Source organism: Plutella xylostella, chromosome 21 (genome assembly GCF_932276165.1).
Source record: "Plutella xylostella chromosome 21, ilPluXylo3.1, whole genome shotgun sequence".
Classification (NCBI taxonomy): Eukaryota; Metazoa; Arthropoda; class Insecta; order Lepidoptera; family Plutellidae; genus Plutella; species Plutella xylostella.
The window spans coordinates 8,409,056-8,435,931 of NC_064001.1; the positions used below are offsets into that span (position 1 = coordinate 8,409,056).

A 26,876-nucleotide genomic window follows, 5' to 3' on the forward strand; every position below is an offset into this window, starting at 1 on the left:
CGCGATCTACGCACGCGCGCCACGCTAATGATTATGCGTAAAAATCAGTTGTTTTCTTATTGGTGTTTTTTAGCGCCGATTCTTATAAGCAGATTTTTTTGCTGTTGGGTTTGTGACAGGTGTGAGGTCATCAAATTTGTGTGCAGAAAAAGGTGTAGGTGTAGAAAGATGTGAAAGGAATTAAAAAAAGCATTTTTTCCTATTTTTTTAATTCTGAAAATGTGTGACTATTTAAGTAGGACAACACAACGCACTATTGAAAGCTAAATAAAAGAGCTGATATTTAAATTTTAAATAGACTTTCAACGTAACTACAAAGTAAATATCTTTGGTTAGTTAGTACATAGTGTTGTATTCTACAGCAAGTTATCTGCGTCTGCTACGTAGAGAAAATATGGAGGCAGCGAAAATTGATAAAACGAAGACTTTCAGAGTAGCGTCCGCAAAAATGGCACACCAAAAATCAGCATGAATATAGTAATTTCATGTTCTACGTTGTAAACAAGATCTATAAAAACTTATAAAATTACTTATTATTTAAAAAAGGTTTATTTTTACTTAATGCCAATTAAAACCGTGGGCATTTAAAGATTTATCAAAATCGATTAAGTATTATATTTGAAAGTGCATACAAAAGTTGACCAAAGCTTAGCCCAAACATTAAAAGCACACAAAAATCCAATCGCAATTCAACCCGAACCTAACTCCGTCCGAACGAAAACAAAAGACAGCGCTCCAATTTCCCGACGCTACTTGTCTGAAAGATTTCCCGGCGGGGGGCGCGGGGCGCGGGGCGCGGTGGGGGCAGGGCCTTCGCCCCCTTCGTGAACCGGCGTGCCACCGGGCCAATGGCGGCGCGCGGGCCACGACCCAGCGCTCAGTCGCGCCGCAATCGCGACCCCTGACACACGCGAGCCCGGCTCGTGACCTAGTGAAGTGAACCGGCGCAATCACGCACGGAGCGTTAGTGTACGGCGGGGTCGGTGGCCCCGGGCTGTGTCCGCCGCGGGGCCCCGACCTCCCGCCGCTGGAGCTGGGCTTCCGCTCGTCGTGGCGCGAGGACGAGCTGCTGCCGTCCACGCCGGCGAGCCAGGCCGCGTCCACGCAGAGCGGCTCCTCGGCCACCGACAAGGGGCAGAACGTGGAGTGCGTCGTCTGCGGGGACAAGTCCTCGGGCAAGCACTACGGCCAGTTCACGTGCGAAGGTGAGTCCACGGCAAGAGTGTGTGCGGAAGTGTTGAGGGGTTTGGGAGCCGCCCCCGTAGGGAAGTGCGTGGTATTGGGTTTTTTGAAGCAGTGGTTCTCAAGTTGGAATGTACTTGGGGTTTTCATAAACGTGTTCTTTGTTTTTGTTTGCCGCAAAAAAATATCACGCTAAAAATAAGTACTTACCTTCTACTCGTTAAATAAGTAGGTCAACTTAAAAATAGTAGTAAAAAATGTGTTACGATTACTATGTATCAAATAGAAATAACCCAGTAATCTTTGGCTATAAAATAAATCATCAGATGTATAAACTCCAATTATCATTACCTAAACCAAAACTCAATGTTTAATCCAAAGTGATAAATGATTCGTGATCGTGCAATAATTACAACTGCTCGTTAACTGTGTAGGTACGTAGCTCTACCTACTACACATTTATGCTAAAATGACTTACTGACTTAAATACATTTGTAATGTTATATGAATGTTTTACATTGTCATCATTAAAATCTCTATTATGCGTAAATGTTTTTCAAATCATTACTAACCAGTTTTAAAAAAACTTTTGGTGTCAAAAAAAGCTACCCCTTAATTAAATCAACAAAGCTGACCTCATAACTCTAAATTAGTAAATTCATAATGAAGTTTTCTAATCAGAATGCAATAAAAGGAGCGAGTTTTCCCAACCTCTCTGCTGCTACAGATAAGGGGTTCCATACACTTTTATGCAAATCAGTGAAATTAGGATTGTACGGTGAGATGATAAATCCTCGATGGTGTAGGGGAAAATAATTAGCGCCATGGAAGAAGAAAGTAATTTATAAGCAGATTAAAATCATCACAGTGTCAGTGTTTTGCCTTGGGGCAAGCTTCCGTATTGTTTCATTATTATGATTCTTTATTGAATTAACAAGACTTGTTATTATAAGTGATTAAAAAAATAAGGCTTAGGTCAGTACTTTTCCTCTGATTACTATCATAGATAGTTAAATTCGATTTTATACAAAATAAGAAAAACATTTTTTTACAAAAAATATTTACCCTACCTAGCATTGCATTCTTCACATCTTAGGTTACATCTAATTGAGTTAATAACGCGGCAGCCACATGCCGTGTCACCAAATAATTAAATCGCCTGGGATGCAGCGATGGCGATAAGATTGTTGGGCCGAGGAAAGTCGCTGCTTGGGAACCTCTGCAAATTGCACCTAATGAATCCAGTGATTGCTGGCGGCGAGTGATTATCGTGGACGTTTCTGTGTAATCGGATAATTGTGTTTGTTAGTTTTGAGGAACTGACGCGACACGTTGGAAAGTCTGTGATGCTGTTAGAGTAGAGCCATAAACCCATAAAAAATATATAAGTACGAAACTTAACAAAAGTGTAGTAGTCCGCTTTAAAAAATATAATACATAGGTCAATAATTTGATCAAAGTTAGGTTTTGATTTTATACTAGCCTATTATTATAGGAACTTACCATGATCTATTGCGTTATGCGTATGAAATATGAATGACCAATCCATGACATACGAAACTCCATCATTTCTTATTTCGCGTGCTCGTAAATGGTTTGAAATGGGATCCGGTCTTGAACCATCGTTGTATCTTAATTTTAAAACTCTTGACCAAAAATTTCCTGACATAATAAGCCCTGCGTGCGGTATGAGAATTGTACTTTTATTGCTGCCGGTTTCATCCTTACTAGTCCTTACTAATATTATAAATGCGAAAGTAACTGTGTCTGTCTGTCTGTCTGTCTGTCTGTCTGTCTGTCTGTTACTCTTTCACGCCAAAACTACTGAACGGATTTGAATGAAATTTGGTATACATATGGTCTAGACCCTAGGAAAGAACATAGGCTACTTTTTATCCCGGAATTCCCACGGGAAAACTTTTTAAGGCGAAGCGAAGCGCGCGGGAACAGCTAGTAGCTGATAACTTCAAGTTAAACAAAACTTTATTATTGATTATGACATAGAGATCTGTGATTGGTTGTCATTGAGCTGGAAAGTGTTCACAAAATTTCAAACTGTGCCTTACACGTTTCCAATTCGATTACCATCTTACGATGCATAACATAAGACCTTATTATATTATCCTTGCTGTGTCCTCGACGGTTCAAAACGGGTTGTGGTCCCAAGGACCATCCGACACGCATGCTCTCGCCTTGACCTCTGACAGGTTAACTCTTATAACATGCATCTTCTACTGAACTTTCATCTTTAACATTTTGCCTTTTAACTTCACGTGTGAGATTTTTTAGTACCTTTCGCCGCTTTTCGTTATTTTGAAAACGTTTCTAATGGAATGGGAATTCCGGGATAAAAATTGAGTTGCGTATATAAATATATAAATCCTACTGGGTTATTTATGTATAGTTAACAAATATCTAACGTGCTCTTTTACTGAGAAATAACATTAGGATCGGGTAAATCGCTAAGCAACAGATTAAGTAAGTACCTACCATAAAATGTATTTTTGACTTACATCGGAAAAGTTTGTAATCATATACATAACTTGCTTATGTATTATCAATGTTATTATTAAAGTTATAGATAAGACCAGTCTCTATACTTAAATATTTCAGGTTTTATTGTCCGATTTGGCAGTGGCGCCACCGAGGTCATGACCCTGTCTTTTTGGCATCAAATATTTAGCATATTAAAGGAAAAATCTTTAAACAAATAAGGAAATGAGATAATGATTATTTAATGAAGTTTAAGATCTGTTGGTCATGAAAGTTTTTTTTCACCTTAAAGAAAATCACAGGGATTACAAATGATTAAGTAGGTACCTATCAACATATTTCATGGTTATCATTAGTCCTGATGTCGTTAATAAATTAAACAATTTATTGGTAGGTAAGTATATCCAATTTAATATGTCGGGATATTAATATATTATATTATAATACATTTCTTGGTTAAAATTAAATACCGTTATTGTTACAATTCGATTAAGCCGACTCATTTATAATATATGTAAATAGAAGATGGAAATATCGTTATTTAAATCAACCTCAAATATTACGCCACTGAATATAAAAAAATGGATTAAAAATTTCTGTTTGACCCCATAACCGGAGAGGTCCGATAAAACGCATTAGTGCTGTAACCATAAACTGTTATTTTGATGTCGACAAATCCACTTTATTAACACTTGGACCTCCCGCTGGTGGTCAGGCAACCTTGTCGAAGTAAACGAGGGTACAGAAGACGGAATGAGAGGCTCATAAGTTTATAGCGACAAGGTTCCCGCGGCTTTTGACACGAAAGCGTAGCTGCGCGCCGTGGTTCCGTGGACGACAAAGGCGATCGCTTTTGACACCTGCTCGTAGGGAAGGGACACAATGTATCGATAGTCTAAGCTTTTTACTTAATCAGCAATGTCATATTATTTTACTCGGGTGAGTTATGCAAGATGGCAAATGTTATAGGTACTTTAGGCACTGTAGGTATTTTTACATAATGATGAACACTTACTGCTCAAGCTTCTCAATAACCTAAGGAGTTTTAGCAACAAAGTCGCATGTCATAAAATACGTCTTCTGCGCGAAGGCTATTTATCTTAGGACATTTTGTGGCAGCTAAACGCCACTTTTACTATTACAAAATGGTCGTTAAAAGTTTTATCTATCGGCAAAAAGGTGTTAAATAGCGTAATTCGATATCCAACAGTCACCACTACTTGGACAATAATCGGTCAGTTTATGGTATGTTTTGTCCAACGTTGTTAAAGCTATCTTTATGAGAGCTCTAAACATAAGTGTCTTTTCCGACTTATTTATTTTTATCTCATTTGGGTTTTTAAATTGAATTTTGGTTCGGCGCGTGTGTGGCGTAGCTTTATCGTTGAATCCGTCGATAAAATTGGGAATCGATTTTTTGGATCGAAAGCTACTTTCTGAATCGGGAATTAGGCACCTACTCCTACTTACTTATAGTTATGTGATAGGTAGTCGATAACCAAAGTAGATTTATGATACTTTCACTCAGCGATACCTAAATAGGTAGGTGCAATTTATGAATTTTGACAATCAGAGTGAGTAATTTTGACTATCTTAATCCTTATACAAATCTGTAAGTTTGTACATTGGAAGTCTTTGTAAATACATTTAAAAGTGAATGAATATACCTAATGAGGTGGTTACTATGTAGGTAGGAACACTGGTGTGCAAAGCATTTAAAACAAGAAAAAAAGTTAATAAAAGAGCGTATAAATATTGTCATTTACGGCGTTTTACAAAATTTACGTTCTTTGCCTGTCGCATCGTTATTTTTAATGTAGTCTTAACTGTTTTATAACCATTATATGGTTTATACCATCGTGGTAGGTAGAAAAGCTATCATTTTTTTCATTCTCATTTACAATACAATAAAGTACACTTTAAAAACTGATTCACTGCTCATAAGAATCTATAAGTACCAGACAATATTGGATTGAAGAAAGTTAGTTTAAAAAAATATTGATAAATGTTTCTTTAAGTTGCTTCAGGTAACTATAGTTACTAGTTATAATTCTGTGCTATAACTAATTAGAACTTTAGCCCACTGATATTAAGTACACTACCTATATGACTATATCTAGATCGCCCAGACACAGGACCTAGGTCATTACGGCCGATCCATCCCAGTCATTAAAGCAAGTAATTTTTCATTAAACTTCTCCTTTTCTACTGACGTGTCTTAATGGAATGATTAAGGAAATTGATATATTGTAGATACGTCTTCTTGTGTGTGTGGTAGGTTTGTGTGTGTATGTGTGTTTGTTAGCAGTTCTTGTGTAACACGTGGCGATTCTACCTTGACCGTTGTCCAGTTTCTCACTTGAGAATGATAATTGAAGCACAACTTTACTTAAGTACTTATGGAATGCCGAATTATTTTATGAATTGTTTCATATACTATTATACATACTGATTCTAATTATATTCGGTCATTACTCAATATGTAGTAAGTACCTATGAAATTGCTAATATTAACAGAATATTTTTGATTAATATGCTTTTAAGTTCCTGACTTTGTTGACGCCGAAATTCAATTTAAAATATTTAATTAACCGTCGTTGTAGCAATCAATCAAGACAGGCGTTGTATGGAACTGAATCTATGACTACCTTTATGAATCCAGCAATAACTTGTGATGTACTTGGTATATATCAAGTACCTATAGGTATACTAATGGCAGGCAACAAATTATAAATTTAGCTACCGTATTGTTACAGAGTCACCCACTGTTCGCTCGTTATCGTATCATTTTATACTTGATAGGTCGCGAGCCGTATCGCCGTTTTTGAATGAGTACAATGCACTGAAGTTGTCGGGTAAGTGGACAAACCGACCGTCAGATGTTTTGACTAGGCTTAACGACTGCTGTCGAAGCAGCAACCGGGACCCACGGCTTAATGTGCCACCGTCCGAAGCACGGAAGCGTCCAGAAAAGAACCACTTCAAATCGGTCACCCATCCAATAGCTGACCGTGCCAGTTGTTGCTTAACCTCAGTGATCAGTTACGATCACTGAAGCCATCTCGACTCTCGACGGACGCTTCTTTTTATTTTGTACCTTAGCAGACATACCAATATGACGATAGAGACTATGTAACATGTGATGGATGGATCATCAAAGCTATGAGCCGATTAAAGTGTCATTACCATATCTACATTGTAATTTTACTTGATTTATTAGTAGGTATCCTAGCTCAATGGTTACTACGCATTATTATCATATCACTTGTTTAAAAATGCCTTGAAAATTCTAAATTAAATTAGGTATAAACTCTACATTTTATTTGAATTGACAGAGGATTTGATTCAAATATTTATAGGAAGTTAATGCAAAAAAAATGTTACCTACATATAAGGTTTATATGCGTATGCTTTATAGAAATTAACGTGATATTTATAATGATTATATATATATATCACTTACCTATATTTCTGTCAGAAATAGTAAAGTACAAAGTGTTAGCTTAGATTATAATGTTACACCAAATTTTATGACTTTCAAAATGGTTAAAAAGCTATAAAGGTACTATAGCAAAGGAAATTATTATCACAAGTAGCCACTTACTGTTGAAGCAATCATTTATTTCAAAAGAATACAAACAACTAAAATTTGTAAAGTTAATATTTTTTTATAATATACTAATTGAAACATAAAAGTATACACTCGACACTTAAAACGTTGTAATGTAGGCCGTTGGTTTAAAATTTACAATAAATGATGTGATTAAGTGTAATTATCTCGGTGGTATAAAAGTAAATGGGTACTTAGTATGTATCGTTACAAAGTTTATAGTAGTGCAATAATGTACTCATAAACATCTTTACTTTTTGCGTGACTACGTCGAAAAATAATTAATGAGTAGCAATTGCATCATGTAAGTTTAGCCAGTAATAGCCGGGATAGTCTAAAATACGATTGTACTAAGTAGATTAATTTTTTTTCTCATCCTGTTAATGTTAAATCTAAATCGCTTAAAATTTGAAGGATGTTTTATGTATACTTACTTATTATATTCCTGCATTTTAATCCGTTCGTAAAGTTCGTATACACAGTAACGTGTATTTATATGAGACAAGAATTTACATTGATATTACGGCTAATAACAAAGCACACATTCTAAGTTCTGAGTACTCTTGATTGATTCCAAGATGCAAGATATCTCTGTACTATTGACTGGTTTATATTCACTAATAAATTGTTTACTCCGCACGTGCAAATTGGTGTCATTTAATGTATTTTTACTGAGAAGTAATAATGTAATTCGAATCTTGTATTGAATAACTGATCTCTTTGAGTACAATTAAGTACATATAAGTAAGTCATTGAGTACTTAATCGGTTATCGGTGGATAATATTTTTTCAGAGGAATAAAGACGTGGCTTTATTGTAAGCAATAAGACAAAAAGTACTCAGATGATTTATCATATCCATCACAGTAAAGAGAGTATGACTCTATAAAAAAAATCGGCTTAACTATAAGGTCACTCTTGCTTGGCGCTTAACTATTATACTGATAGACAACTAAAGAAAGAAAAAGGCATTTATTTCGTCCAAGACACAAAACATATAAATAAAACAAATAAAGATACACTAGGTTACAAAGTGTCTCAAACAAAATGGTCACCGTCTCAACATAATGTCACAGAAGCCTGTGACGCTGATTTTCATCAGGTGGCCGCGAGTCGTGCTCGGTGCAGTGTAAAAATTATAATACTTAATTTATATTTTAGAATAAACAGGATGGCTTAACATAACTAGGTAAACACACACAGTGAAGCAACTCTCACAGAATGTTAGTTTTTTGTAAAGGTAGAGTAACCCTCGTTCTGAAACGCGCTAGCTACAGGTATAAAAACAATGATAATAAGGATCATAAATTCACCGTTCCTTGTTCAGAAGAGTGTTGAGTTTGCCCCTTATCATCATCACCACCTTATCACCAGGTTGGGGCTCAATTTGCAACCACCTCGGATATTCCCAACGATAGAGGTAATTGGGAAGCAGGGAAGTTCCGCGGAATAAGGCCGCGTTTACACTGTTTAGAAATGTAGTGTTGTAGTTGTAACTACGTATGTAGATGTAGGTATGATTTGAAGTAATATTTTACTGTGGAATAATATGGTTTTAGGTTAAGTACATTCTACTTAATCATGAATTTATAACAAAATTTTAGGTTGCAAAATATTATGTACACACGTGTACTTTTGCAATGACAAAACTATAGGAGACCCAAAGCGTTTTAAAAATATTGTTATTGCATAACCCACCACGTGGTCTGGGGTCAGGTGTGGGTCAGCAGACTCAGCAGTGGGTCAGTCTTAAGGTCTAGTGTAAGGTTGTTTGAGATTATTTAATCTGGTAAAATAAACACACAACAGACCTTAATGCCAAATATATTTTTTTTTTGTATATTCTAAATACAAAAAAAATATATTTGAAATTTGTTTGAAAGTTTATTTGAACTTAGAATTTATATTATCCTTTTCCAAAAACATACAGTAACAGTAAGTTTTTTCTTCAATTATCCATTTCCAGTGTGAACATTTTGTAGTTTTTGCTTTCAATGTGAACACGCCTTTACGACATAATGCTGGCTTATCGCCCCCACTACGTGAGTCGAGATCGTCTTTGCTAACGGTACAGAGGAGGAAACAACGTACTTTTGATAATGCCGAATATAAATATTTTAAAGCCATACCTTTTGTTTTGCGAACTGTACATCTAGCCAAACTCTTCAAATATTATATAAAATAGGTGCCTATATAGTAGAAGGTAGGGGTTTTCAAAATTCAATTTACGATTATAAGGTTTTATAAAACGATAGCAGGACCGGATGAATAATATAATTAAAATTAGCTATGATTCACTATGATTATAAAATTGCATTATTATCTCAAGTGTCTGTACGCTACTATGCGTACATACATAGGTAGGTATAGGTATCTAGTAATAAACTGTATTTTATAGGCTACTAGCGACATATATGCCTTTACATATTTTGCTTCTCAGTTTTCAACATAATAATAGTAGCATATGCTATAGTATACCTCCATTTGTAAAAATTATGTTTAGGTTCAGTTTGGTAGGTTATTCAAAGTAAAAGTTCTACTACTAACCCACCTATCACTTTTAAAATAAAATAATGCATGTTATAGGTATCAAAATTTTGTTATTTATTCAGAATGAAAAGTCAATAAAATACATTTTGACTTTCGTTGGACACCTCTTATATCAATGTGTTAAAATTGAATAAATTATACAATGAGACGACCGTATCATAGCCGTGAATATACCTAATTAACTAACAATTATTTTAACATAAGTAATTCGAACTCGATATCTAACGCCACTCTAAGGGCTTTTTAAATATAATATTCGTTAAGCGCTTTAATTTTAATATGTGTATAAATATTGCTATTTTACGCTTTACAAAGTAAAGCTAGAAAGCTAAAAGATACATTATTGCAAAGGTATTGGATCTTAAGGTAGGCGTGTGTATTATACCTTATACCCTAAGTATAAGAGTTCGGTGTTATTATTCTTATATGCCAGTCAATTTATACATACCATAGTGCCCTCACTATGTATTAATCGCATCATGCTACTATGGAAACTGTTTCATTTATTGTAGGTAGGTATGCCACCGGTCCGCAACCATGGAAGCTGTTATTACAATATCTACATAATAATATTTATGCTACCTTCTTTGTTTTATCGACTATAAATTAGTGCAAGCGCCCTGCTGCTGCCAATGACGCCATCTTATTCAATAAAACCAAGAAGAGCGTCCAATTCTGACAATCTGACCTTTCTCTTTAATTTACGATCATTCCGATACAAAAACTTTTTTCTACCAAATTCCGCGTAACCGGTTGTTAGATGACACCTGAATTGTTTGCATTTTAAACTTTTCGGTTAATATATTCATGATGGCCATTTGACTGTCTGAAGCTCATTAAGATGGGCATTTCTACCATATCGAATAAACTCCATTAGAACTGTCATACGAATCTCTGCATTATCGATCAACCGATACGCTAATCTTTGACCTCCGAGCTCTTCGGTTCCTATGCTCTCCTGGTATTTATACTCTATAGAAACTGACTATGCTGAAGATGATTCTGTTTATTCATGTGATTGAAGATGATTCCGTTAAATAAAAGCACTGAAACCATAATTATTATCTTGTAAGCGATAATGTGATGTAACAAACACAAGAGCTAGACTAGGGTGTGTCACTGTCGTGAAAGTATTGGCCAGTCTGATTAGCACTGACTTCCCAGGGTTCTCCACATGTAACATAACTTATGATACACCACTCGAAAAATCTCGTCTCGTTCTACCCACCACCAAAATTTACCTCAATTTGCAAAATCGTCCTAATTCCCATGCCACCACGTCTAATCACCACCATCTTTTCCGCAGGCTGCAAATCCTTCTTCAAGCGGTCAGTGCGGCGGAACCTGACGTACTCCTGCCGAGGGAACCGCAACTGTCCCATCGACCAGCACCACCGCAATCAGTGCCAGTACTGCCGGCTCAGGAAATGCCTCAAGATGGGCATGCGGAGAGAAGGTGAGTCGAGCTAGGCTGGAACACGTTAATGCTGAACACGAAAAATTGTCTTAAGTTTTTGGACTGATTTTGTCATTAACATTATCATTGAAAAATTAAAGTAATTACTTACTTAAATATAACAACCTGTCACAGGGTTTCGTTGAGATTTTATTGCAGTTATTCAGTTCTAAATCTAAGATTGTTTTTCAGAATCATCTTCATTTATTTTAACTTTACCGTTAGGATTTATATCCCATTTAAATCGAATTGGCTGGGGTCGTGGTAACGTTTTGGTGATTACAAACGCTATTAACTAAAAAACGTAACGCTTTTCATATCATACTGATGGTGTAAATACTAACAATGTCAAAATTATTGGTGGGTCCTCCGTACCTTCGTTGAGACATTTGTGTGTTTTCACTGATATTGTGTTTTTGTTCACCGGTACACTCTGTTTAGTCTGTAAGTATATTACCATTTTGTTTAGCTATCTCTTCGTTGTGAAGCTCTAATTTCTTCCTTGGCTTATTGTCAAATTTACAAATTCTTTCAATATTTTATAAAAACTTACACAATTTAATTATATTTATCAATTACTAACACTTTTGAACTATCTTAACTTTAAACATTTCATAAACTCATAAAAGAATATCTAACTTTCATTTATACATAATAACATTTATATCTAACAGTAAAAGATGCAATATGGCTGACATAAAACGCATTACATAAAATGGACATTACTCGAACATCATAATCACACGAGTTGCATAACAGAATTCCTCACTTCCATGACGTCCTGGTATAAGAAGAACCTTTAATGAATACCCGTATAGACAAAAAGCTTCATCTTTAGATACATTCATTGTCGCAAGTGTAATTAGTGAAATCATCAATCTTATGCCCAGTCAGTCAGTCATTAGTGGACTGCCCAAGGGCATCTTGTAAGTGACTGTTGACAATCAGTGTTAATATAAAGTTATGAGCCATAATAGGTTATTATTATGAAGAAATTAATTCACTAGCTTATTGTTTTACGGACAGACTTTTGATAAATTGGTTAGATGACGTCAGTTTTGAATCGGACTCCCATGTCTATAAATAATGAGGGAAAGATGTAGGACTGTGAACGAAACGTATATGTAGATAAATCAATTTTAATAACAAAAAAGGATATATAAATTTGCATTAAATATGTAATTAGATAATGTTACGTGAATTGAATGTAACCGATGATACTTTTTAGGTTAAGGCTATAACTAATTTAACCTTGTCGTTGACAACTTGACAGTTTTATGAGGCATTACTGCTCAGACTTTTAGGAGTGCATTCAAATAAGAATTCTTTGTACTTACATAGAATTTGGTATTATTTAACACTAGATGATACTCTCAATATGAAATCAACGAAATAAACATACAATTGATAGATAATATTAGTCGATAAGAGGTAGTTGATATACCTATACAAATACATAGATAGATACATGCAACTGCCAACAACCAGGCACAAGGCTCATACCACGAAGGCTTTCCCTGGGCCGATTCGAACCCGCAGCTGGTCTGCTCCGTAAGCAGATTCACTACCGCCTGAGCCATCTCACCCATCTCCATGCAAGCAAATAAAGTCCTTTCAGGACTATATTTAAGATATACATTTTCATCAAAAGGCATGATAACAACAAAGGTTGACAATGCAAAGGTAATTTCAGCAGGTCGTAAAGGAAACGGTCTTGAGGGCAGACAGGTCGAAGAGTTCATAAACAGACGGAAGGCATCCCGCAAGGGTCGATACTTGGACCCACTCGTCTGTTATGACCTTGCTGCGATTGCGCTATATCTGTACATTTTAAATTTTAAAAAACAAATATACTTTCATTTCATTTGTAAAAAGAAGTAACATTGAATTACTAAATATTTCCAAATAAGCATAGAGCAAAGCTAATGGATAATTGTTACCCAAAATTTTGCGTTTGCTAAGTTATTTTGCACACCCATCTCAACCTTACATCCGGAGAGATAAAAGGAAAAGGCTACAACACACCGGAAAGGACACCTCTGTAACCCGCTGCTCTCGATTCAACCCTTAAGCATCCTATTAGGTCTTCTCGACCCCATCCCTCATGTTGTGCCCAACAAACGATTTGTTTGCTGTCAACAAACAAAAGAAAGGTGACGCACACGGCTTCAGATAGAATGCATCTTTTTTATTCCAGATTAACTGTTAATATAAAAAAATAAGTGTGCCTGCTTTGTCGTCGGGTATAATCGTCTTAGATATGAAACTTGTAGATGTTGAGATTAGAAGCGTAAATGTGATGCTTTTGTTGTGTTTTTTCTTGGTTTTATTTGTTGTTTGATATCGGATCGTGTTTTGTGCGACGCTCGGTGCGGTTGAAAGGTTCCATTGAACGGGGTGAGGTGTGAGATGCATCTATAGAATTGTGATCTGTTTATACTCCTTTGTAGTTTATTGACTACTTTTTTCTTATCGTACCGGTCATCTGGACTGAAATATGCTGTGCAAACATAGCTCCATTGCTCTACAGTTAATTTTATTGCAACGTTTGTTTTATTCATAATATAGAGTTTAATTGCTATTGCAACTGTCAAAAGTGTTGGGCTATCATATGCAAACACAAAGGTCACACAAGTATTGATTAATTAAGTGCATTACTGTAACCAGTTTTAATAAAAGAATCTATAGCTGCACAAAAGACTGGGGTTCACCCATCTCCGCTCTTATGAACAATAGCCGCAGCGGCTTTGTTTAGGGCGCATCAATCACTGACTTCATTGTTTGGAATATCTTAATAAGTTTTTGTATGGAGCCGGTCATTTAGAAAGATTTTTTGAAATCGGACGCTTCCGATCTTCCTCCGGGGTAGTCATGAATATTTTAATGAAATTATGGAACGTATTTTATAAATTGAATCCTCATGAAACTTTTTAACAGTGATACTTCAACGCTTAAATGTTTGCAGTGAATTTTCAGTTCGCATTAGTCTTTGTCGTATAGAGAGTTAAGCGGGATATGTGAAAGTGAAAGATAAACAGTCTCCTAAGTTACCTTATTACCTCGGATAGCGCGGTACATTATGAACATACCTGATAGCTGAGAGTTTACGATAACCTTTAAGTGTCTGTGTGTGTGAACAGCTAAGAATTATCTATTGCTGCTGCATATTGTCAGCAATATTAAAAGCCCCAAAGTTTAATAGCTGTCAACAAATTATAAAATTTAATCCAAGCGTAAATTCTTACATCTTTACATAACGGATACCGCGCACAATACCTTGTCTTGTAAACTAAAATGCTTAGCCCACAAAACCTGTCAAAAATATCATCCTCGCCATTCATAGACAATAGTTCCCAGGGGGCTGCAAATTATGGCAATGTTTGCTTCGGGTTCAAAAGTTTTAAAAGTAAAAGCCCATACACGCCTCGGTCGACAAAAGGGACGTCAAAAGCTTTAGCGATGGTTTGTGACGAAGGTGTCAATTTGCGCTTGCACCCAGGTGCGGTCATTGTTGCCCAACTGACCGTAAGAACGATTTGTTTGGACTAGACCAGTCCAGTTTCTGCAAACACACAGCGTGAGAACAGTATAACGATTTTTTCAAGTGGTCAAGTGGACTGACCACTATCTGTCACGGTTGGACACAAACAGTAGACTTTTATTGCATTCATGATTAATTTCTTGACCTAATCGTGTCGACAATCAGATGAAATCCTCACATTAGAATTACGAGAATATCTCGCGGCGGTACAATATTTTGTTGAGCGTCACAGTCGAGAGATATTATCATTTCTAGTGAGCATAATAACTGTGACATGTTTCGGTGCGCCGCTCCAGGGCCAAACGTAATGGTCCTTATTCTGGGAAAACTGGCAGTACGAGTCGTACGACTAGCCGCGTCCGACATAAAGATACCATCGCCGTCTCCGCCGCCACGCGTTCCCACGACTTGGATCGCGAAAAATACCTATTAATCATGTTATTGCACCCTAGACTTGCGGGTCGACCCACCGGACATCGGTCAAAAGTTACTAAAACATCAATTAAGAATGCACAACACAAAGTGACCGGTTTCAATATCGCACGGTCAAGGTACCTCGGGTGACCCTTTGACCGGTTCGCCTATGCAGATACCAGTTTCCGGCCTAAACTAATTATATTTTCGCACGTTTTGCCGACGCATTTGCATGTGAATCGGGGGTCGGGCCCAACTACAATTGAAAATAGCGCTAATCTGTTTTCGAAAGCCATTCTTAGGGTCCCGGCTGGGACAGGTAATGCTCGGATATGGGCATCACAAGGGACGCTTCTTCACAATACTGCCGGAGGAAACTTGATAGGTTTTTACTGTAAACATTACATTAGCCTAACTATAGACCTCGCCCCGAAAATATTTAGTTTCACATTGAAAGGACTCACACTCATCGATGTTTTGTTGTGTTCGAAACCTAATTTGGAGTCATCGTAAACTCCGAGGCGAAATGCCGTCATAAAAAGAATCAAAGTGTAAAAATCATTTGTGTTGGATTAAAAAAGGAGCTAGCGAACGAGCGTGAGATATGCAGCACGATCAATCATCTGGTGATTTATATCCTCGCGCTGGGATGATGTATCACTGGGCAGGATTCGGACCTGCCGCCGCTCGCGACTCTCCGATAATTAACTTTTTAAACTTGACGGACGCTTCCACTCGCGGCTTCGGAGCCGTGGCTCGCGCTACGCGCCAAACCTGTTGGTTACGTTCCAAGCATCGGCATTTGGAATCTTCTATAACGCGGTTTCTAATAGCGCCAACAAAAGATTTTAATGTATGCATTGTATAAAAAATGTGCATATTTTACAATAGGAATGACGCATTTCTGATTTTCAAGCAAACATGCTAAAACTTTATGTTATTAGAATTCTATCTTTTTTAGATTTCTTCATGTAGTTTATTGTATCATGATATTTCTCGGCATCACTGGAATGGCTCCAGAAGGTCTTGTAGTGTCCGTCGTCTCGGCTGGACCGGAGCCCCCGGACCGGAGCCCCGCGGCGAGGCCGGCGCGCCTAACGAACTTCAGACGTGATTTATCGACCCGCCCCCCTCCATCATGCTAATTCTTTTACGATGTGTGATGGTAATGAAATATCACCAGCATCCACTTCTCTCTACGACGCATTGGAACATATCATTCATTCATCATTTCAAATTAGAATACTATTGGCTTTTAGTATGAAACTATATTTCGTTTTGATTCATGGCTGTTCGAAGATTTGATGTTGATTTGATGACATTTGAATCGATTTCAGTACCCGTATCATGAAAATTCGAACTAACGAATAGAATCGAATGCGAGTGCGACTATTGTCAACTTGACAGCACTTTCGAACACTTTTTACCTTTCGAATGAGTTTCGAAAAGAATGACCACAGAGTACATGATATTATTCTGACAATGACCTATGGAATGATAGCTGTCAAACTTTCGCAAATCTGTACACCGCAATACACCGCCATTTTGTTGTTGACAGGTTGACAGCACTTTCGAATAGACTATCGAATAGAATATGCTGCGGTTTTTCATGATACGGGTACTGTCCTGCTGTTTTATTCGACATTTTAATTCATACCTACTTTATTCAATTTTCTATCTATACAAAGTTAAAACCAATTCCTATCGGACAATGTGGAATATAATTTTACGCGCGAACATAAGCAGATTCTAGAAAACCAACATAATTACACGTGTAGTGAAATTTACTCATAAATTCCGTGCGCATGTGCATCTAACGTCCGTGTAATGTTGAATACTGGCGGCGGTAATGCACGCGCACTCTCGGATATTGGTTAGTAGTCTCCGAGAACCTGTTCCCGGCCGCTCCGAGCAACCAGCCCAGTACTTCTGCTCACCATTACATAGTTTCACTTCATATTTTAGCGGAAATCTAGACAACCTAGCGAACGCGTCTCTCCAAAAGATTCCAATTATATCACACAATCAATGACGCCACTCTAAAATTCTAATCGAATTCAAATCAAGACAGATTACAAACACGATAAAATTCCAGATGATAATCAGGAGAATGTTTTAAACAGTAATTCTCGATGCAAATAACCACGACGGCTCAATAGATATGAATTTCTAGATAATTATCATGGCCGCGAAACAAATACACTTTTTACGGACCTGTCGCTCGCATTGAGCCCGTGTATATCCGCGTGTCAGCTTGTCTGTTCGTCCGTCATTAGACGTGAGTCATCTCTGGTATCGTGCTACGAGAATTTCGTGGGGTCACAGTGTAGTATAGCGGTCGAGGCGCCCTGCGGTCTTTTGTTAGACAGAGATGCCTAGATAAGGCCGCCAGGTGTAAGACAAGGAAGCGGGATCTCCTCGACCGTTTCGTGACCCCACAGCACAGCTAATCACATATCTGCAAGCGTATTATGATTATCGCGAGGCTTCGTTTCTCTCATGTTGTTGTGGTCAGTGACTCCGCGTGTTGCATCGACGCTATGTTTTGTAGTAATCTAGTCTTCATTTGTAGTTTCTATTTCATAATGATTCTTATTGATTTATCTTATTTCATTTTCCTTTTAACTCCCTTTGACAAATACAGAGCCAGCGCCAACTTTATGGCTATAATTTTAAAGTCAATGGGTGTATCCGAATCGCTTTACCTGTCTCTGGCCAAGGCATAAATCTTTTGCGGCATTTAATAAGTCGATAATTACGAAAACCTGAGTTTTGTTAATGGAGTCGCGGGTTGGAATGCGTTTAATGCCCGGCACGCGTCTCCCAATCACTTTATTATACGATCTTTTACCATATTTTCTACGGATTTTATCGGTTTTGATAAATTTAATTAGATGTTGTACTGCTCCAACATCTTCCGGTTTCTCGTTCAGATATGCCGCTTCGAAGTGGGCGGTTTGTTTTTTATATTCCTAAACAGTATCTCCACTTTTGTAATTTGGAAACTTTCTAATTGTTTCTAGTTCATTGTCTCCTGTTTTGTATTTCTATGACTGTAATTCTCGTGAATCAATAAATAACGTTCTTCGATCACTAAAACATTATGTTTGTAATCGACACCATAATCAAGTGTCGCATTTGTTACTTTGGGTCCGCGCCGAGGTGCTCGCTTCCTACATTAGCGTGAGACTTGTAATCTATGGTGTCCGGTACAAAATTTCTCACTGTCTCCGTATTTGATATTTTTTCTTAATATTATCAAAACAGGACCGTTACCTCAACAAAAGACTCCACCCATTTGTCGTTGATTGTCACCATACGCGCGAGCAAGCTTATTTGAAAAATACCCGACATAAATAACGGATTATCAGCTTGTATCGAAGCGGTAACGAGATAGGAACTCTCAACTTAAATAAATAGGCGAACGGTAAAATGAAGTTGTGTGTCCAACTCGAGACATGGAACTTTAAAAGATGTATGAAGACATATCGCTGTTTGTATCTTATGAATCTCATAATGGCTTGATTACGAGAAACGTCTTGCTTTGTTAATGGGAAAATTTAATAGTAGTTATCATATCTACATCAACTTGTTCCTACGAAGCGTTTAAAATTATGATTAGAAATTTATTTAAATATGTTCCATTATAGCATTATGCACTGGCTGTCTAGGAAAACAGCTACGAAATCTAAGGCAAATCTTAAATACTTTGCAGATTGTTAACTATTTACATAGATAGACGTAGCCTTGTCATGTCGATACAAACTGACATAATCTGAACAGCTGATCTAGTTACAATCCTTGCGACAAAATGCATCGGTAATTAACTAGTAGTAGTAGTAATTAACCTATAATTACATAATACACGGGTTTTGAACAATTCTGTACAATCGTGTGTAAAAGTATTTAAGCAAAATAGTTGAGGTTTATATCGTATATGAACCTACATAATGATTTGTAAATGATTCACTCTACCGGCAGTGTATTTAAGATGAATCACGCAAAAGGCTTATACTTAATCTGAAGTTTTGAATGTTAGTTTTGTAAGTACACCATAAGTAATCTTATTAAAGTACATAGAGTGCTTGAAATTCTAAACAGGAACGGATCCATTCATGTGGTAAAAACTGTATTTATTACTTACAAGAAGTAACATGAAAACCTCTATGTCAAGATGAAAGGACACCGGTGGTTGATAAAAACAAACCGGCTCAGCCGATGCGCATTTGTGAATCAACCACACCATACAAGGAAGATGCAATTAGTGAGTTTATATTACAAGTCAATGATGCCTCAGCAGGAAGTTTCTCTCTATGCAGTTTCTTTAAGTGGAAATTCACTTTAATTGAATATTTTGACGACGTTATTATTATGTGAAAAATAATGAATGTTTTCTATGCGTATTTCTATACGCATACTATAGGTTACTTTTTATTTCCAAAATAGTTACATATTTTGTTCAGTATTGAATCAGATTAAATAAATAAATCTGAAATAAATGCATTTCAGCAAATTACTGCTTTATGTTTTGCACTCATCTGTCCCAAACAGCTAGCCATCTCAACTCGAACAAGACCACAACACAACGTATCATTTCCTTTATAATCTGTGTCAAGATCATAACTTGCAACCGAACAAACATAAATAAACTTATAACTCTTAACTCCATGTTATTAGGCCCTAATGTCCTATGTCAAGTTATAATTGTCAAAGGCTGATGTAGTTATCCACGTGCCATGAATAGAAATAGTATAAAATTTATCTTAATTGATTGTTTAATACAAAGTTCACGTATCCATAAATAGGGCACGCTTATGTGTGTTGTGGTTTTGTTGCAATTTCGTAATAAGCTTTTCTAGAATCCTTGGTTTTTATTCTCATTCTTTGCAGCCTACAAAACATGTGATGTTTCTTTTAATTTCTTATTTCGTACTAATCAAATATTAGCGTTTCTTTAGATGTAAACAGCACCGGAAAATTTGTCCAATAAAATAAGCCTATAGTTTACAACTTCGCTAGTCCAATCTTGTTAGCTACAATACCAGTTTCTAAGCATTATTTATTATCAATTTAAATATAATTTCTCTTAATCCCTCCAGTTATGTGGACTGTTACTTAAGGCTATTAGCGATATTATAAAAGCTTTGAGAATAACTAATAGATTTATGCAAATATGTTTGATAGCAGAACATTGTTAATTTAATAAAATCGACGCTAACATCTTACGGATAGGCGACATAACTAAACCTATCCAAGTTGTTGAATCCACATTTCGTGAAAAGCAAATAAATATAGGCGAATACATGAAGTAAGGGCCAACAGGTCCTTTACCATCGTGCTTGCTCGCAACTTTTCATATTTATTTTTTTAAAAAAAGCAAATTAATTTCCGAACGCTTCAAAACAATGGTGTGTCCGTGCATCGATGGTATCGATACTGATGGCCCATCGCGGCGAGTGCCGTTCGGAAAGATGTATCGGAAGATAACGTAATGACGAGCTATTAGACTCAACTCCACCAGACTTCGCCGTGCACCTGCTAAAGATGCAATCTCGACTTTATGCGTACGTAATAAAGGATACGGGCTGTCAGCGTACTGTCGGCGATATGTCGGCGTGTTCTGTAGGTGTCGACGGCAGGCGTGGGAGCGCGCGCGGCCTACATTCGTTCAGAAACGGCTAATCACGCGCGCAATTACTCTAATTCGGATAGAATTATTTCGACGCGATGTAACGTTTTAATTAAATTGTTGATGTAACTATACTAGGTGTGTTCGGTTCCAATCCAAAAGCTGTCTGATGGAAATAATATTTTAGATGCTGTTTAAAAGTTAAAAGTGTTTGGTTTTCGAACAGTTTATCTTCTTTCCCGCCAAGTGAACTGTCAAAAGGAAAAAAAGATTGACGAAGCGCGTGCGCGTATACCCGGCAGACGGCGAGTTCCCGCCAAAAAAAGTTGAAATGCCGCGAGTGCTTGACATTTTTGTTCCTGTCGGCATTTCGGATCGCGCTGTTCCGCGTTTTTGGACGATTCGTCTCGAATCGATGCTGAATTTGATATTTATCACGATTATCGATCATCACGTCCAACGTCCACTGTGACACCTGCTGGAGATCGTGACAGAAGAAATACCGCATTCAAATCGGTCATTTAGCAGGTTGTTAACCTGCTTATAAATATCTTAAATATTCTGCTACGTTACGCATTGTGTAATTTTAACTTCAAGGGCAAGTTGATGGACTCAATTTTAACAAATACATTTTATAATTTACCTTTCCTGTAAAATACAGGATTTTGACAGCTCCTACAACATTACCTATCGTATCGTTCATCGTTAGAAAATTCACAACCACAAAAATGCATTATTTATATTACAAATAAGTACTATAAACGTTTAAATCACAATTAAGAGCAAATACTTTACAATAATGCTCGTTTTGCAGTCAGCATTGCTCGAAATTAGATATCCCAGATATCTCTATATATCTGTCATTTGTCCGAGTCAGATATGTAATCAAGTTGATAATAATAGTTCTTGGGTAACTTGCAGCAGCGGCAGAAACGATATCCAGGGGTTGCCAACTAGCGGCCTGACTGGGAAATAGTTTTTTAAGCTTGGACGATAGGTTTATAAATAACCTTCCAATCTTGGAGTAGGCCTACCTATGTCCTGCAATGGCCAGTGAATGGGGACTATGGGTTATGTGAAAAATTGTTAAAAAATACACTTCTGTCTTACCTAAACCTTAATTACTTCTTTATTTGTACGCTTCCAATAATAATTAGGTACTTATGAAAACGAAAAAATATTAAGTAGGTAAAACGTACCTTTGCCTACCACGAAAGGGATTCCGGTCTTCAGTGTCGGTAGCTTTTGTTTGGATACCCATGCGCTTTATAGAGGTCAAATGAGACTGGTGACAATTTAAATCGCATTTATAGAAATAATAACTAATGTCTCATTGCTGTGGGAATGAAATCATTTGCCTATAATCAATGTACGATCAACTGTTTCTAAGCATTCGATTAAATTTAACTTTTTTATCCTGAAAAGGTAGGTAGCAGTTTAAATAATATTGGTTTTTCGTGTTGAAGAAGAAGAAGAGTTAGAGTAACAATATTTACATAATATATTTTAGCGATAGATATTATTGTAGCAAGTGTATTTTTTCTATATACTTACTACATAATTATAAAATATACCTGCCTATAGAAGAAAACCCTGAGTTAAGTAAATGATATAGCAATCAAAACCTTATTACATTATAATGAATATTATAATGCTATGGAAAACACCTGTTGACTATTTTTTTTTGTATGGATCTTTATGGATTTTTAATAGACTAATCTTGAGTTTGACACGCACTAGTCATCCTTGATACATTTAAAAAAGCTTTTAAAAGTGATGGACGTCGAGCATGCCATTGAGTTTAATAAGTTATTAACTACACGCCTTTGTATCTCGATCGTTATCGTCATAGTCAAAATATTAATTAAGTATATTAATGTGAAGACAAATATTAATAAAAGACATACTTATCTTAAATATTTTTCTGACTATATGGCTCCCAACCACTCACCAAGCAACTTTAGCACAAAATGTAGAGCGAAAAATGTTTGTCTTGCTTGAGGTAGATATATATTTATTTACCTACATCAAATTTGTGCCATAATTTCAATTCGCTAAACTTCAACTCTCCATTACTTAAATCTAGATAATCGAGATGATATTAGTCCAGATCATGTGCCAACAGTCAGCAACAAACAATACTATGGTTTATTCTATTTTAGTTGTCCTTAGTTAATAACCGTTAGTTTATGACCCACCCCAGACCAAGGAAATGCTTTTAGTGTGCGATAAACTTTACTTCACTTCCTGTGCTAGCGCCTCATAACAATTCCCACACTAATAATGATGCTATTTGTACATTTATTATCAGTTTTAAATAACTTTGCAACCCTTAATTCATCAGCTACAAAAGACCTACCCTCCTATTTCGTATTTCAAGCACCGATAAAATTGTAGATCAGAAGTAAAAGTTTCCAACTGATAACAAAACAAAAATCTAATTCTATTTCTTTTCCTTGTTACAGCCGTGCAAAGAGGTCGAGTGCCCCCATCGCAACCTCCAGGGTTGTCGCTACCCGGCCAGTTCGCTTTAACAAATGGCGACCCGGCCGGCGGGCTGAACAGCCACCCCTACCTCACCTCCTACATCTCCTTACTACTGAGAGCCGAGCCCTACCCCACGTCGCGCTACGGCCAGTGCGTGCAGCCCACCAACGTCATGGGCATCGACAACATCTGCGAACTCGCCGCTAGACTGCTATTCTCCGCAGTAGAATGGGCGAGAAACATCCCTTTCTTCCCTGAACTGCAAGTCACGGATCAAGTAGCCTTACTCCGGCTAGTGTGGTCGGAACTGTTCGTGCTCAATGCATCCCAGTGCTCGATGCCGCTGCACGTGGCTCCCTTGCTGGCGGCCGCGGGGCTCCACGCGTCCCCCATGGCTGCCGACCGAGTGGTCGCCTTCATGGACCACATACGCATCTTCCAAGAGCAGGTGGAGAAGCTCAAGGCGCTGCACGTCGACTCCGCCGAGTACTCCTGTCTGAAGGCGATCGTCCTCTTCACGACAGGTAAAATTTTGGATAGTCTGTTTGGGGAGGCGCGGTTACTGCTTTACAGGGTGGCCGGGGCGGGCGCGGCGGTGGTTGCATACGCAGACCTCGTGTCCTTGGTCAGAACTCACCTAGATGCTTATACAGAGGCGTCTCGTGTGCAGCCGCCGCCGCCGCCGTCAGCCGCTTCTTCAGGGTACTATTCGACATTAGACGCGTCGCTCGGTCTCAACTCGTCCCTGGGTTACGGCAGCTTCCTGTCTCCCTCCCGCCTGCCGCCGGGGTACACCAGTAGCCCCAGGGCTCCCGAGCCCTCGACGTCTTCGTTCAAGGTGTGGGACAGGAGGGGGCCGCTGCGGCCGGATCAGGGCGGCGCGTGACGTCACGCGGGTGTTGATGATGCGATCGTCTCTTGTTTCTCCACCGTTGCGTGGTGGTCTATAGACTAGCGATAGCTAGTGAATAGGCGCAATAACTCTCGCTCTCCCTACTTGGTCGGACCAAAAGCGGAGAGTTTGCGACTTATTGTTGCCGAATGCGTAATTGAATCGAGTTCGACTATTTATTACACGTTTTGTGATATTGATTAGTGTACGTAGGCTAGGCAAACAATTCGTTTCGTTGAATGTGATACATAGGTATTTAGGTCGTCTTTAATTTATTTATTCGTGTAAATATTATTAATTTATTAATTTGAATACAGTCGCGTAATATTATTAACTAACCACTTTTGTTTTATTGTTCTAACATCATTCTAAATTATTTCCTTTAGTTATAGATATATTTATGTACCTATATTTTCATATTATTTTATGCAGATTGTACTAACTACCCATCTGCTTACATTAAAGGTATATATGCACTTACAAAACTAAACCTTATCTATAAAAGTTACACCTAATGACAATAAAGTTAACCGCATCAAATGCACAACCGCTCAGCTAATATAGTAAAGGTGTATTCACACTCAACTCGTCAGCGAAGTCCGTCGATAATCGCGGCCGCTGACAGCATCCGGCGTCCGACACTCACGTGTGAACGCGCCTTTACACCGCCAAGTTAGGACTTATAGTTGGAGATAAGGCCTAATGCAGGGAGGTAATATGTAGATATACCGAGTTTGTAAACAGTCGCGATGGCCTATCGGGCTGCGACATTTTGACTTACTTATAAATAATCGGGTATTTAAAGTGCGTAAGTAAAAAATCAAATAGTGTATTTTATAACGGCTAGGTCTTTTGTTATATACTAAAATGTTCTATTGTAAAATGATTCGCTATACGGTTTGCATTTTTTGTAAATTTGGTAACAATAATAATGGGTAGATAATAATGCATGGTTTTTCAATCATTTTGCATGCTGTGCTTGTAGCTTATGATTTTTCTCACAGGATTGAACCAGATTTACGCGAACCTTTGCCATTCAGACATTCCCAAAGCTCATTTACCTACCTTCCAGGGGTAAAATGCCAGTCGCAAGGATTATGATTGCCTTCCACATCAAAATTATAGGTATTCTAACTTCAACACATAGTTAAAAGCAGTTCCGTATATTCATCCACTATGCCCCATCCCCCATTTTATTAAGACCCCCCACTTCGCCTTGCCCGCCCCAGAGTTGTATAGAAGCTAGTGGATCAGTCGGTTTAGTCACAGGTCTCGGTAAACTGGCCTCAGTCTTGAGCCGCAGGCAGCGATGAATATGCAATGCCAATAAATGTAGTTTTATCCACTTGAAGCAACTTTCTCTTGCAACCAACTATACCCGGCCGTGATATACCTATTACTGTGGATAGCGCGGTGTAGACGTGCCCTTAGATTAATTGAAATCTTATTATATTGATAATGCATTGATAGGTTGGTTAATGGTAACGAGCTTACGAGAATAAATGTGGTTAATTTTTTGGACATTTGGTCACGCCACCTAAAAATTACCAAGTTCACATGATTTTGAAGTTGAGGGCAACAAAGGGGTAGTAAAGTAAATACAAAGATAGCTTTAAAAAGACTTGAGCTTTTAATACTTATTAGTTTTCAATTTTCCGTATAAGTACTTTTGGTAGAATTACTTATAGACTGGTTTAATATAAAACGGTGGCACAAAAGGAAAGCTAAGAATTTCATATATCTCGTAAAATTCATGAATCCTTAAAAACGTTTTTGTACTTAATTCAAAATAATTGATTTACGACCAATAAGAAAAAGACTACCATCCATGTTATTAATGTCCCACTGGCCCACAGTATCTAAATCAGTCAAAACAGCCCATTCACGTCCCAGAAACCATGCGACAAAAATAAACAGTACTTAAACATCTTAAATACATGTTCACACGTCAAAAATGAGCAGCAAAACGCGAAACCCCGGGCCGGCGGCGGCTGCCCGCTGGCTTGAACCGGGCCGGAGCTGAGGGAATCATGCCATCCCTCTCGCACTTCACGTGAGTAGGTTCGGGTAGAACGGTATGTTAGTATGTGAGTGTCTAACGGTCCGCTTCGGTGGAGATCGTGACCGCTCGGCCGAGGGCGAGTCACGATTTTGAAAAAGTGTCGGGACGGGACGCGCCGGCGCAAGTGGACGCTTCGGGGATTCCTCGCGTTACATTGCAAATGCCTGCATTGCGACGCCATCGCCATTGTCCCGCGAGCCGGCACATGCGTGGTCACCCTGGCGCTTTTCAATGAGGGTGACCATTCTGGAATCTATGCGCGGTGTAAACAATTGGTTGATAACATTAAAATTCCTGATTCCCAATGCTTAAATCTAATTTTAATTTGTTGATTCTTATTCTTCTAAATACCTAGTTAAAATAATCATTGTCAGTAAAATTTCCGCCTCTTAAAATTTTATAATATTTTAACGTAAAAACGCTAAATCATCCACGTTGTACCAAATGCCAATATATTATCATAGCTCTACACGGTCTCTTATTTTATGCGCTATTATCCGATAGCGCTTGTCTCCTTGCATTAAAATTTATTTAGTAGATCAGAATCCCAACCGAGAAAAA

The 26,876-nt window shown here is 37.7% G+C and overlaps 1 protein-coding gene across 1 annotated transcript; it reads left to right on the top strand.

The window, feature by feature from the left end:
- Positions 1-940: 940 nt before the first annotated feature.
- LOC105394945 (steroid receptor seven-up) lies at positions 941-25,107 on the top strand (the record flags this gene model as incomplete). Its single annotated transcript, XM_048628680.1, has 3 exons — positions 941-1,205; positions 11,141-11,290; positions 23,340-25,107. Coding segments are annotated over 3 exons (1,323 nt in total), but the record flags the coding sequence as incomplete, so codon positions are not given.
- Between the last annotated feature and the right edge of the window lie 1,769 nt (positions 25,108-26,876).